The sequence below is a fragment of the Eretmochelys imbricata genome, chromosome 3 (genome assembly GCF_965152235.1).
Source record: "Eretmochelys imbricata isolate rEreImb1 chromosome 3, rEreImb1.hap1, whole genome shotgun sequence".
NCBI classification, from domain to species: Eukaryota; Metazoa; Chordata; order Testudines; family Cheloniidae; genus Eretmochelys; species Eretmochelys imbricata.
Window position 1 is genome coordinate 97,185,986 of NC_135574.1, and position 13,593 is coordinate 97,199,578.

Below are 13,593 nucleotides of genomic sequence, written 5' to 3' on the forward strand. Positions count from 1 at the left end.
TCACATGGATATGAATAAAATGTATTCTCACTGGAAGGCCCTTGTACATTGCCAGAGTGGCATAAAGCGTAAACCTAAACTACAGCATACGTGCAAATCAGGGACTTTGTGTCTAACTGGGGTGAGTGAAAGTGACACAGGTTATAACTCTTCCTGTTTTGTATTACAGAATGTAAAGCTGACTGTGATACCTGCTTCACCAAAAATTTCTGCACAAAGTGTAAAAGTGGGTTTTACTTACACAACGGAAAGTGCCTTGAAAACTGCCCTGAGGGGCTGGAACCCAACAATCACACGATGGAGTGCACCAGTATTGGTAAGTAGAGTCTCTAGCCTAAGGCCCAACCCTGCAAGCCCTGCAAGTGTGGAACTCCTATTGACCAGACTAGGAGTCCGCACAAGGGGAGGACTTGCAGGAATAGGTTCAGAGTTAGGAACAGGAAACCCAACACTGCATCTGAATTATTTTTAAGAAAGGTTCAGTCACAAGAAGTGTTCTCCAGTGCCATGTCTTCAAGACGTTTCCTGAATCTGCCCCTGGCCCCTTCAGAACAATCCATTGCCCTCTGATTAGCAACTTCCACTTATTAGGGGGTCTCTTGTGCCAGTTAAGCATAGGCCAATGTTTGGGACGATATGGAACACCTCAGGAATTCTACCTCAGGGATTCCTCCCTAAACTCTCCAGCACGCAGGTGAATATCGGTTGTACTATACCCCTTCAGGAAATGCAGCATGCTTCGTCTTGCACACCAGGCCAGCTTCACTAACTGGCGCTTGGGGGTGGTGGGCAGGTGTCTTGCAGTATTGCCAACCTCATATGTTAAAAAATCACGTCAGCCCCCTTTCACACACACACACCCCGATCATGAGATTTTTATACAGATATTGGGGGTATTTTTATTTGTCTTCTGGTTTCTGAGGCTTTAAGGTGCCTTCAGGTCACATTTTTAAAGCTTTTGTCCAAAGCCATGAGGAGTAGAAACTCACTTAAAAACTAATGGAAGCTGAGATTCTGATGTAATCATGTGACTCCAGGAGGTGGGGCTTTAATTAAAACTTCAAATATTGTTGCAAATCAAGATAAAATCATGGGAATAGGCAACACTGGTCCTGTCACTCGGAAAGCGCACAGAGGGGAACAGTCCTTATGCTTCTTGTACTGCCTCATGTTGTGCAGCCACAGAGCACTGTGCTACCGCCTGGCACTGGTGGAAGTCTGCTCACCCCCATGAATGTGGATGTCAATCTCATGGAATCAGTGGAAGTTGTGTGCATATTTGGAGAGGGAAGCAAAGCTTGAGCAGGTTTGAAAGGAAGAAAAACAATGTACAATAGTTTTGCAGCTCTCTTCCCAAATATATATTTACCTCAGGTGGGGGTGATGGTTTTGATAGTGGGATTTCCAAGCAAGGACTTTCATCCCATCCAAGAAACCTGAAGAATCATTTCCGCTTCTTTAGTGTGTGTTTCAAGCTGCGTAGGACCTAGCTGCTTTAACAATGAGTCAGTCTTTACTAGGAAAAGTCATTAAAAGCTGCAGAGAAAAAACAGACCTTTGCTGTGCATGTGAAGACCTATTATATTAACAGGAGAGCCTCACATGTAATATGAAATGCAAAATGAGCCACATAACAATTAAGTGGAGATTGCTTGAGATCAGCTGTCTTCCAGGGTTTGTAAAATTTGGAAATAAATTGCAGAGATGGAAAAAATCTATTAGGCCGTTAAATCCATCCTCCTCCTATTGTTGCAGGGTGTATTCCTCTAGATAGAGGATGTCTATGGTATTAAATGTATACTACACTTAATCTGCAGAAGAAAAATTAGGAGATGGGCTGAACTAGGACAATTATTCAAAAGCACACTCCTAAACATTGAGAATTATCTACATAAGCATTACCAAAGCGCACAAAATGCGCTAGGTGATGTACAAGTCTAGGAAGGTACACTCTTTGCTAAAGAATAAGGGAGCTGGATCCAAATCTCCCTGGTTTGGGCTTTGCAGAAGCAAAACCCTACCAAAAAGTTCTCCAAACCCAACATCTCTCCCAGTTTTGCCCATCTTTACCTGGTGTGTGTTACAAATAGCATCCCTTTCATGGCTCTTGACAAAGTTGTTCAATACCAAGACAGTGAACAGCATGGGCCTGTTTCTCCTCTTACCCGGGTGTGAATCAAGTTTGATTCCACTGAAGTCTGTGGAATTATGCTTCTGTAAAAAGAAGTGTGTGATCAGAATCAGGCCCAATGCCTCATTTTTGCCAAAACCAATTTTTTTTTATTTTTTTTTGTGGGGGGCTATAATTCTGGAATGTAACTGGCAAAAGCAATGCAGCTAGTGTGAAATAATTGTACTTGTACATAATTGATTAGCATTATTTTACAGTTGAGTACATCCTGGACAGGCCACATTCTCCTCTTAGTTATACCTCTGTAGCTCCAAAGTAACTCCATTTAGGTAAACAGAATTACTCCCAATTTGGACAGGTGAAATTGAGAGCACTATTTGGCCCATTTCTGATCTGAGACTGGCCTTAGAAAGAAGATTTATTTACTCAAGGCCAGCCTGCTTTTCAGTTTAAAGATGAATTCATTTTTCTTACATTTTGGTTGGTGCATAATAAAACGAATATCTTGTATGCATTGTGTGCTCCTAAAGCTTCCAGTCTGGCTCAGCATGTCGTATGTTTGTTACAGTGCATTGTGAAGCTAGTGAGTGGAGTCCATGGAGCTCCTGCACAAAGAAAGGAAAAACATGTGGCTTCAAGAGAGGAAATGAAACAAGAGTCAGAGAAATTGTACAGCATCCTTCAGCACAGGGCAATCCATGCCCAGCTACAAGTGAAAACAGAAAATGTATTGTACAAAGAAAGAGATGTCAGAAGGAAGGAAAAGGTACCATGTTATCATCATCATATGAGATTGACATTGGGTTTGTTTAATAATTCACCTCTGAACTCCTGGGCCTGCATTTCTTAAGCCACCAAAATGCCCACTGGCATTAGTGTGTGTTTGGCCTGAGTGAGCAGATGTGGTATTGTGTCCTTGCACAGAGTAAAAACTGCACCGACCCCTTACAAAATCTGCCTGATCAAACTCTAGAAGTATCTCCTCTCAGTGGGTTCTGCAGGCAAAACAGCCATTGGCGTTTAGTGCAAGACCTGGCTGTGTAGTTAGAGGAAACCATACAGCTAAATAAGCTGAGGCCAAAAATGTTAGCCCCATACTCTAAGCTGGGAATTTGGTGGGGAAGTGCACTGCACCAACCCATATACCTGGCACAGCATTCTTCCCACAGCTACTCTGGCTGTCACACGGGAGGGGATGGAACCCACCGGCTCCTCCCTCCCAGTTCCTGCTTCTTCCTGCCCACTCCTCAACCACATGCGAAGAAAGGGTCACAGCCCCACAGAGGCTGTTCCCCCTTCTGCACTGTTACTCATGGTATGGGTAGAGCCCTGGGAGTAAGAAAGGGCCTTACACCCCTCACTCTCTGCCTGGACACACAAGATGGGCCATGCTTTGGGTCCAAATTAGTATTTAACTAGTAGATGAAAGCCTGTGCTGTCCTGCAGGTATAATTTGTAGTCATGTGTGTAAAAAAAAGCCCCAAAGGGCTGTAAAATGAAAAATTGGCCATAACAGACTGCAAAGCCCATGGAAGATTGAACCTGGCGATCTTCTGAACAAGAAGAGCCCTCACCAGGCTTGTAGCTGTTTCCATCGCTTCACACTAACTCAACAGACATGAGCTTCAGAGTGATATTTGGGGTGATTGTGTGCGCTGGTTATGTGGTTGATTTGTGTCTGGGGAGCCAGTGTACGTGGGTGCACGCGTGCTGGGAGATTTGCAGTGAGTTGCATAGGTGCCGGTTGGTCACATGGATACTCCACCAACTGGGCAGTTTCCCGCATATAACCAATGAACTTGTTGCATGCAAATTAGCTGTAGAGTAAGGGTAGTGATTGGCTGAATTACCTCTGCTATCACAACGCTCTAGGACTCTTGGTATGACATACACATGCTTACTGTAGCTGTACACCTCACGGGTGTAATTCGTAAAATCAAAATGGCTGAGAGCTTTAAAACTGGATGGTAACAGACTCTGAAATCCAGTGACGAATCAACCTGGTGATATTCTGAACAAAGAGCTCTCAGCCATTCTTTCAGCTGCTTTCATCACTTCACATTAACTCTGCAGACATTCTAGGCTTCAGAGATTCCCAGAATCCTGTGTAGGTTATCAGTTACCAATGGTTTGCTGCAAGTGACGCATAGAAATGGACAAACTTTTTGCTACTATTAATATTCTTAGGGCTGGATTGTTTCATAAGGCCACAGGCAACAATAAAGGATGGGGTGTTCCTGCCCCACACAGGAGCATCACAGAGAAGGAATGATGACTCAGGGAGCTACAATTCCCTTCCTGCATCCTCCTTGCTGTGGGAGGTAGTGATCAGGGCTGGCCTATGGGAGCAGCAAATTGTACTTTCCTCCACCCCGTACTAGCTTAGCTTTGCTGGGCAGCGTACTGAAGGTGGTGGAGCCATCCATTCCCCATCCACACCCTACCCACCTTCTCTGGCGATAGCGAACAGAAAGAGCAGAGCAGCCAGTTATTCCTATATACGAGCAATTCGCAAACAGGTCCACGCGGGCACTCCAGGGGATCCACGAGTCAACTGCATGCCACAGAACAGCTGTGGAGTGGGGGCGGGCCTCTTGGAGCTAGCATCTGCACTGCTGCGAGAGGAGCAGGATCGGCCCGCCCGAAACAGCAGGGCTGCATGCAGAATTCACACTGTGTTTTCGGACGTGCTGGCCGGCTCCTCCCGGGCTTTCCTCTGTTTCACAGCTCCAGGCGGTCCACGAGTCATGGCCGGGGCTGCCGGCCCTGCTGATCAACTCCACACTCAGCCCCAGGACCTGCCCCCACATCACAGCTGTTCCGCAGTGTGAAGTTGATTAGTGGGGCCAGTGGTCCCGGCTATGACTCTTGGACTGCCTGGAACCGTGAAAATCAGCAGCAGAGGAAAGCACAGGAGAAGCCAGAGCAAAGCAGCCCCTGCCAACCGGCAGGCGCATCTGAAAGCCCGGTGTGAATTCTACATGCAGCCCCGCTGGCTCGGGTGGGACGATCCTGCTTCTCTTGCAACAGTGCAGACGCTAACTCCAAGAGAGGTGCCCAGCCCTTGGACCCGCCCCCACTCCACAGCTGTTCTGCAGCATGCAGTTGACTTGGATTCAGAGACAAATAGGTTCTTACTTCCTCTGAATGCTGCTACGCAGTTGCACAGCTCGAGAGACAATCTAGCCAACCCTCAGTAACTAAGGGTCAGTAACCGTTTTTTGATTTTGGGGGGGTTTTTTTGCGAGGAGGGGCAGGGATATTGTTTTGTTTTTTGCTGCCAAAACCTGAGCAAACAACACAGGACTGAACATTAATGCTGGGATTGTAAATAACATTTTTCTTGGGTGATGATGATGATGTTGTGCATGCATATGGTATTTTGGCAGCATCTTCATATTGGTCAGGACATTTCACTTTGAAAAATGTCTGCTGTTCATGTGTAGTTAGTACTTTAAACGAAACTCCTCAAGTATTTTACTGTCAATTCTTACTTTGTGCTTTATGGGACTTGTGCCAAACCATATTTGCAAAATATTGTATGCCACAAAAAGTCCTTTAAGGTAATAAATCTATTTTTGCAAAGTGCATAAGGTTGTTTCTTTTGAGCAAGTAATGGACCTGTTTTACACCCAGTATGGTATAATATACACCCAGTATAGTATGCCCTGTTTTATGATCAACCCCTTTGAAACCAGTGTGTGGTTGGATGAAGTATAAATTACAACAACATCTTTCCCAGTGGGATTTGTGTGTGTGTGTATGTCTGAAGGCAAAATGGAGTCCTTTGCTCTTTTGAAAGTTTTTAAATCCACAGCTACAGCATACCCCTCTAACAGTAACCATGATTCTCTGTCCTCTCCACTTTCATACACCTCCATAAAGGAGATGGATTTTTTAAAAAGAAAATCTTTAATAAAACCACGGAAATTCACAGAAAAAGCCAACTAGGTTAAAATAACATTAAGGACGGGATTATGGTGACACAAGCCAGGAAACTGAGACTTAAGGCTAAAAGTCTATACTTACTTTTCTACTGGAAAAAGGGAAATGAAGCTTTTCACCTTAATCTCCAGGCCACGTCTGCCTCCTTACTCTGACCTCCCCCTCTTCCACAAAAAGAAAGTTTTGTTCCTTCTTGAGTGACACCTCAAATATACGAGAGCTCCACAGGCTAAATTCATTCAGCAAGCTACACAGTAGGAAGCAGGGGGAAAGAAAGTTCTAGAAAAGCAAAGGGAAAAAAAGCAAAACTGGGTTCACTCTTAAGAAAAAAATGAAAACCACACTTAAGTAACACAGAAAGCTATTTTGCAACGCATATGTTGTTACATCTATTATGTTAAAGGCCACTGACAGATCTAGTAGTATCAGCACTGAAGTTAGTCATTCCTCCATGGTCATAAGCAGATCATTAGCTAGTTCAGCAAGTGCTGTTTCCATGCTGAATCTAAGTCTGTATCCTGACTGTTAGGGATTTAGAGCATTGGCAAAGGACAAGTGATGATGAGTTTGTTTGCCACAATTGTCTCTGTGACTTGGCTCAGGAAGGTGAGATTAGAGACAGGGTGTTAGTCAGCTAAATTGCTGGTATCTTTCATAGGCATTTGCCTTTGGTGAGTGGGCAGATTCAGATAAAGTGCATGGAAAGATTCTTTTCTTTCATTTGGCTATTGTGTTCTTTGGTCTGTCAAGATGGGTTGTAATTCTGCTTCTGTTTTCTTCTCATTGAAGTAGAATGAGAGGTCTTCATTGGAGAAGGTGCTAGGTTCTGAGGCGGGATGTAAGCAAACTGGGATAATTAGGTGAATCAAACTGTAAATAGTTATCCCAGTCTCAATTTATCAGGCTACCGCTGCCCACATTAGCCAAGATGGACCACTGGTCTCATCCAACATAGCAATTTCTATGGTCTCATGTCCCAGGTAGGACACTCTAACACTTCCATCCTCACTCAAAACTTCTGAGGGTTTGTTTTGGTATTTTTTTACCCATTCCAAGCTATGATGCCCAAATTCATCCAGTCTGCAATATACTTGATCCTTTGCCCAGCAACTGATCCTGCTTCCCAACTGATCCCTTTCCTTTCTCTCCCTCATCTGTGTTTTCTGTCTTATAATCCATTCTCCAAGACACAAGCACCCTCCAGTTTAATTAGATGCTTCTTTTCCCTGCCAATGTTGAGATCCATCTTTGATTTTGACTTTTCAATGAAAATCCCACTGCGTGAGAGTCAACTGATGCACTAGTTTGCTGTGATCACTGCCATGAGACAGATGATGATACCAAGTACTGCTGAGATTTCCAGAGGTGCAAAATGCATTATGGGACACAATGGAAAAAGCACCATGGGTAGAATTGAGCAAATACTGCATATTATCCAGAAAGATTTCCTTACATTTTTTTCATAAATGAACTTTTGGCCATACTCGTGACCTTTTTTGTGGTTCTGCAAAGGTACATGAGATTGGCTTTTACTGGCAGGAAACCAAACGTCAAAGTTGCATGCACAAATATTTGTGGAAAATGAATTTTAAGTTTTTATTCATGAGTTTTTCTGCCAGAACTGCTCATTCAAATGTGGAAAAACTATACCATGTGACTTATCTGACCAGTCACAACTAAACAATACACTTGGCCTCACTACTATTGAATGCTATCAAAGAACATTTCATCATCAATCTGCCAAGATTAAAATATTAAAAGTCTCAAAAAATTATGAATCAAGAATATATCATGGGAAACAGTGTTTATTATCCAAAAAATATGCAGGCTAAATGTATCATATACAGGTATTTGTTGTGGAACATTAATTAATGTATTAATTATTATTATTTACTTGTATTACTGTAGTGGCTAGGAGCCCCAGTCATGGACCAGGAACCCATTGTGCTCGCTTCTGTAAAAACACAGGAGGAAAAAAAGGACAGTCCTTGCTCCAACATGCTTACAATTAAGTATAAACTAAATAGACAACAGCAGATGGGATCAATTATTTTTAACTGGAGTTTAGTGATCGTCAACTCAGGGCAGCCTGGAAGCATGGTACGACTGTGCTGAGAATTGCTTTTGAACAGGCAGAAGAGAGAGCGCTCCCTGGAAGCAGGTTAGCCCAGGGGGTTTGATAGTACTTTGCTAAGGAAAACCAACTGGGTGCTTTGTGATTCTTCAATGCACCCTAGAAGTGGGGAGGAAGCAATCTCTTTGGGCAGGGAGTGATCTCTAAGTGAAGAATGCAAGAGACAAAGGAATAAGGGGGGAAAGAGAAGGATTTGGACAGGAGCAATTTTAATGAAGAAGGGATTATATTGAAATAAGTTGATGGAGCTAGGTAGATGAAAAATGTTCCTATTCTCCATTTCATATATCTGAAGCTAAAGGTTCAAGTTGGGTTTGAATAGCCAGGAAGGCCAAGATTCAGGACAGTTCTGTTGTTTCATTAAACTAGTTCATTCATCCCTAATTAGTGTGTGTGTGTGTGTGTGTCCAACATATTTCCAGACCGGATCTGATAAATATGCAGTTGGCTCTGATAGATATAGTTGGAGTCCTATCAGGCTTTCATTAGATTTCCAAACACACTACTCAGCTAAAATTCCCAAAGCCATTCATCAAGGTTAGAGTAGCTGTTACTTTAGCTGAAGACAATGTAACATAATACCAACAGGCTTAAAATATTAAGTGATAAATTCCCCTTCCTTACACTCACTCACACGCCACAGAGTCACACACATCAGTGGAACACAAAGGGCTGCTAAGTAAAGTAAGCTGCTCATTTAGTATTTCTCTCGAAGAAAAAGTTGTGTAGCTGATCTCTGATCACTTTCTTTTGTTTATAAGCCTGGCTTTCATTAGCATTCAATTAAACTGTTCCAAACAGAACTGACAGAAAAATCACATGAAGTTTGTAACAAAAGATAAACAAAACAGGAAATAAAAAATAATTATATTGTGTATTGAAAATATAGCTCTCTTGGAGTTAATAGCAAATTCTCTGACATCATTGGGGCCAGAAATTCACTCTTATTGTTTAGTAACCAAAGGGAGCACTGTTGAGGGGCTTGATGCCAAATCCATTGAGGTCAACAGGAGTCCCCCACAGTCATTTGATCCCATCAGTGTCAGTTTGCACGTACAAATGCAATGTTGGGCCTGCATAATGATTGAGTATGTATTGTGAGGGCCTCACTTGTGGAACAGGATGTTGAAATTTTGGACCTTAATGTCAACTGAATATCCCAGATTGCACTGATTGCACATAATCTTCTTTCTTATTAATGCAAAATAAAGAAATATGCAAATATGTTTTAAGGGGAGGTTTGCTGTTTGAGTAGTTAAATCTATAAAATGGGTATATTGGAATTTCTGCCTGGGTGTTTCTGTAGGGTTAGCAAGAGCACCTGGCTAGTAATGAACCCTACTGCTAGTATCTAGGCCAGTGTTGCCTAAAGTGTGAGGCTGGCCTCCCTGGCAATACTGTAGCCTCTTTCAGAAGAGGCACAGGCAGCCCAATGAAAATTGACAGGAGAGGGAATGAAATAGTAGAGTATGTTCTCCTTAAGTCTTGACAAAACAGTATTATCATAGAATATCAGGGTTGGAAGGGACCTCAGGAGATCATCTAGTTCAACCCCCTGCTCAAAGCAGGACCAATCCCCAACTAAATCATCCCAGCCAGGGCTTTGTCAAGGCTGACCTTAAAAACTTCTAAGGAAGGAGATTCCACCACCTCCCTAGGTAACACATTCCAGTGTTTCACCACCCGCCTAATAAAAAAGTTTTTCCTAATATCCAACCTAAACCTCCCCCACTGCAACTTGAGCCCATTACTCCTTCTTCTGTCATCTGCTACCACTGAGAACAGTCTAGTTCCATCCTCTTTGGAACTCCCTTTCAGGTAGTTGAAAGCAACTATCAAATGCCCCCTCATTCTTCTCTTCCACAGACTAAACAATCCCAGTTCCCTCAGCCTCTCCTCATAAGTCATGTGCTCCAGCCCCCTAATCATTTTTGTTGCCCTCCGCTGGACGTTTTCCAATTTTTCCACATCCTTCTTGTAGTGTGGGGCCCAAAACTGGATACAGTACTCCAGATGAGGCCTCACCAATGTCGAATAGAGGGGAACGATCATGTCCCTCGATCTGCTGGCAATGCCCTACTTATACATCCCAAAATGCCATTGGCCTTCTTGGCAACAACGGCACATTGTTGACTCATATCCAGCTTCTCATCCACTGTAACCCCAGGTCCTTTTCCGCAGAACTGCTGCCTAGGCATTCGGTCCCTAGTCTGTAGCGGTGCATGAGATTCTTCTTTCCTAAGTGCAGGACTTGGCACTTGTCCTTGTTGAACCTCATCAGATTTCTTTTGGCCCAATCCTCTAATTTGTCTAGGGCCCTCTGTATCCTATCCCTACCCTCCAGCGTATCTACTTCTCCTCCCAGTTTAGTGTCATCTGCAAACTAGCTGAGGGTGCAATCCACACCATCCTCCAGATCATTTATGAAGATATTGAACAAAACCGGCTCGAGGACCAACCCTTGGGGCACTCCACTTGATACCGGTTGCCAACTAGACATGGAGCCATTGATCACTACCTGTTGAGCCCAACAATCTAGTGAACTTTCTATCCACCTTATAGTCCATTCATCCAGCCCATACTTCTTTAACTTGCTGGCAAGAATACTGTGGGAGACCGTGTCAAAAGCTTTGCTAAAGTCTAGGAACAACACGTCTACCGCTTTTCCCTCATCCACAGAGCCAGTTATCTCATCATAGAAGGCAATTAGATTAGTCAGGCATGACTATTATGTATTAGGGCTATTGTATTTGTTATTGTAATGGACATCCTGCAGTGGAGGAACACCTGCTTAGTCCAAAGTGGAAGCAACCCATGAATAGGGCTCCGTGTCTGTCACAGAGGTTGTGGAAGTCTCACAGATTCCGTGATTTTCTGTGACCTCTGTGACTTCTGCAGGGGCCAGTATGGCTGACTCCAGGACCTCCCAAGCATCTGGCTTTAGGGCCAGCTGCTCAGGTGGCCCCCGGAACAGCCACACTAGCCACTGCTCTGGCGGCCCTGGCAGTGGTCCCCGGGCAGCCGGTTGGAGCAGCCATGGTCCGCGGCCCCCAACTGCTGGTGCTGTTGGCCCCAGGCACCCCCCCCCAGCAGCAGCCCCCTATGTCCCTCCAGCGACCCCGCTCCCCCATGATTTAATCACAGGCATTTTTAGTATAAGTCATGGAAGCTCATGGGCCATGAATTTTTGTTTATTGCCCATGACTTTTACTAAAAATAGCCCTGACTAAAACGTAGCCATACCCATGAGGAATGGGAAAGTAAATAGGTTGGCTATCCCTGTCTATTCCACACATTAAAAATGAAAGGCTTGATCCAAAGTCTATTAAAGTCAATGGGAGGCTTTTCATTGGTGTCAGTGGATTCTGGGTGAGGCCCATAATTCTCAAATGTACTATGTTTTAATAACTGCTCCTAATCTAAAAAAAGAACAGTCCAGGAACTCTGGCCATTTTTGGTACTGACTGCTCTGCAAGGTTACTTTTTTACTTACAAAGTTTTACCCAGAGGTACATGGGAAGGTATGATAGTCCAATCCCAGATAATGTTAAACCCTTCCACTGTCCCCCAGACATATATAGGCTAGTGACATTTAAAACAAGGACCCAAATGCTCAAAGCTGAGACATCACAGTAATACATTTCTCTAATGCAACAGTAAAGGAGTGCATTCTGTGTGAAAGAAACCAGTATGGCTATGGTTAATGACCTTGCTGCATGATTAGTCACCAGGCTTCTGAAGCTTCAAAATTAACATGAAGCTAATTACTGCATCCTTGTGTTTACATTGTGTATATGCCACTGGGTCATAGCTTTGGCCTCTTGTGTGTCCAAGCTACTATAATTGAGGAATCTGTCTTGTGAAGAGTTTGATTGTTTATTTTCTGTTTGTTTCTGCCAAGAGAGCCCTTTGTTTCCTTTCCTAGCTGGGGTTTTGACTCTTTAACTTTAACACATTTCTATCCTTCATTAGTAGCATTGCTGAGACTAAGGGTCCAGTTCTGTGTCCCTTTTACAGCTGTTCAGGGATTGCAAAACCAGTTTAAATGGCCTCCTGCGGTTTCCTCAAGCAGAGAGCTAGTGTAGACTGCATTAGGTCATCCCCACTCACAGCCCCAGGCGCATACAAAGTTAGGCAGGGAAGGATTGGCCTGAGTACTGTGTGTTTTGGCTATTCAAGACTGCAGAGCAGCCTACAGATGGCTGAGTGAAGCTGGTGTAAGTTAGAGCAGTGGCTGGCACTTACAACTGGAGCTGCACTGGCCCCTGGACCAGCCCAGAATCTCAGAGGGGCAAAGTTAGCACAAAACCACCTGTGACCCGCCAAACCTGAAAGGTGTAGTATGGAATCTGACCCTTAAAGCCAGGGGTTGAATGCTGAAAAGGAGTTAGGCGCCTAAATCCTAATTTAGGGGTTTAAGTCCCTGTTTTGGTTCCACTTAGATGCACAAAACTCTTGCCTAACCCTGGTAGGTGCCCAAACGGTCTAAATTTTCAGGGTAAAGGTTCCCTCCATGCCTAAATTTCTGCCTCTGGGTGTGCACACTGCTGCTTCACTCTAAGGGTGTCTGCACTGCAATAAAACACCCATGGCTGGCCCAAGACCTTCCCCATTCATGAGGTCCCAGAGCTTGGGCTTCAGCCAAAATCTGAAGGTGACCACCTTTTCAAAAGGCACAAGCAGGACACATGCAGGAGCCCCACCCTTGCCCCTCCTCTTTTCCTGAGGCCCCACCCCCTGCTCCATCTCTTCTCCCTGAGGACCCATCCTCTAGCCAGGCCAGAAGCCAGAGCTGGGCTGTGGTAAGAGCTGACCAGGGAGCCTGGGCTGCTGTGGGAAGCCCTGGAACCTTCACCTGCCCTGGATGGGGGCCAGGGTGCTTAAGAGCAGCCCCTGACCCATGTCCCCGCCCCTTGTGGTGCGCCACCCAGGGCAGGTGGAGTGTCCAGGGCTCCCCACAGTGGTCGAGGCTCCCTGGGAGCTCTTACTACTGCCTGGCTGCAGCTTGTGACCTGGCCACAGGGGGAAGAGGAAGAGCAGGGCGTGGGGCCTCGGGGGAGAAGGGGCTGGGGACTTGGAGGAAGACAAGGGCAGGGACTGGGCCTCAGGGAAAGAGAAGGGTCAGGGCTGTATGGCAAAGGGGGGGCTAAGGCCCACCTCAACCAGCCCCTTCCACCGGGAAGAGGCTGGCACCACCCTTGAGTGTGCAGACAGGTGCAGCGTGGTGCCGCAGGGAATCAGGGACAAATGCTGTCCCGGACTCATTCAGCCTAGACCAGGACTTGAACTCTGCATTTCGGGACTGTCCCACTCATTTCGGGATCGGGGGGGGGTCACCCTAGCCTGAACGTCTATATGCAATTTTATAGCCCTGCAGCCTGGT

At 44.9% G+C, this 13,593-nt stretch overlaps 1 protein-coding gene across 1 annotated transcript in view; it reads left to right on the plus strand.

The window, feature by feature from the left end:
• Nucleotides 1-13,593, plus strand: part of RSPO3 (R-spondin 3) — an 85,133-nt gene that overhangs the window by 46,818 nt on the left and 24,722 nt on the right. The window contains exons 3-4 of the mRNA XM_077811734.1: nt 170-316; nt 2,700-2,897. Of these exons, the coding sequence (XP_077667860.1) occupies nt 170-316; nt 2,700-2,897 (345 nt within the window). The remainder of the gene's footprint in view (nt 1-169; nt 317-2,699; nt 2,898-13,593) is intronic.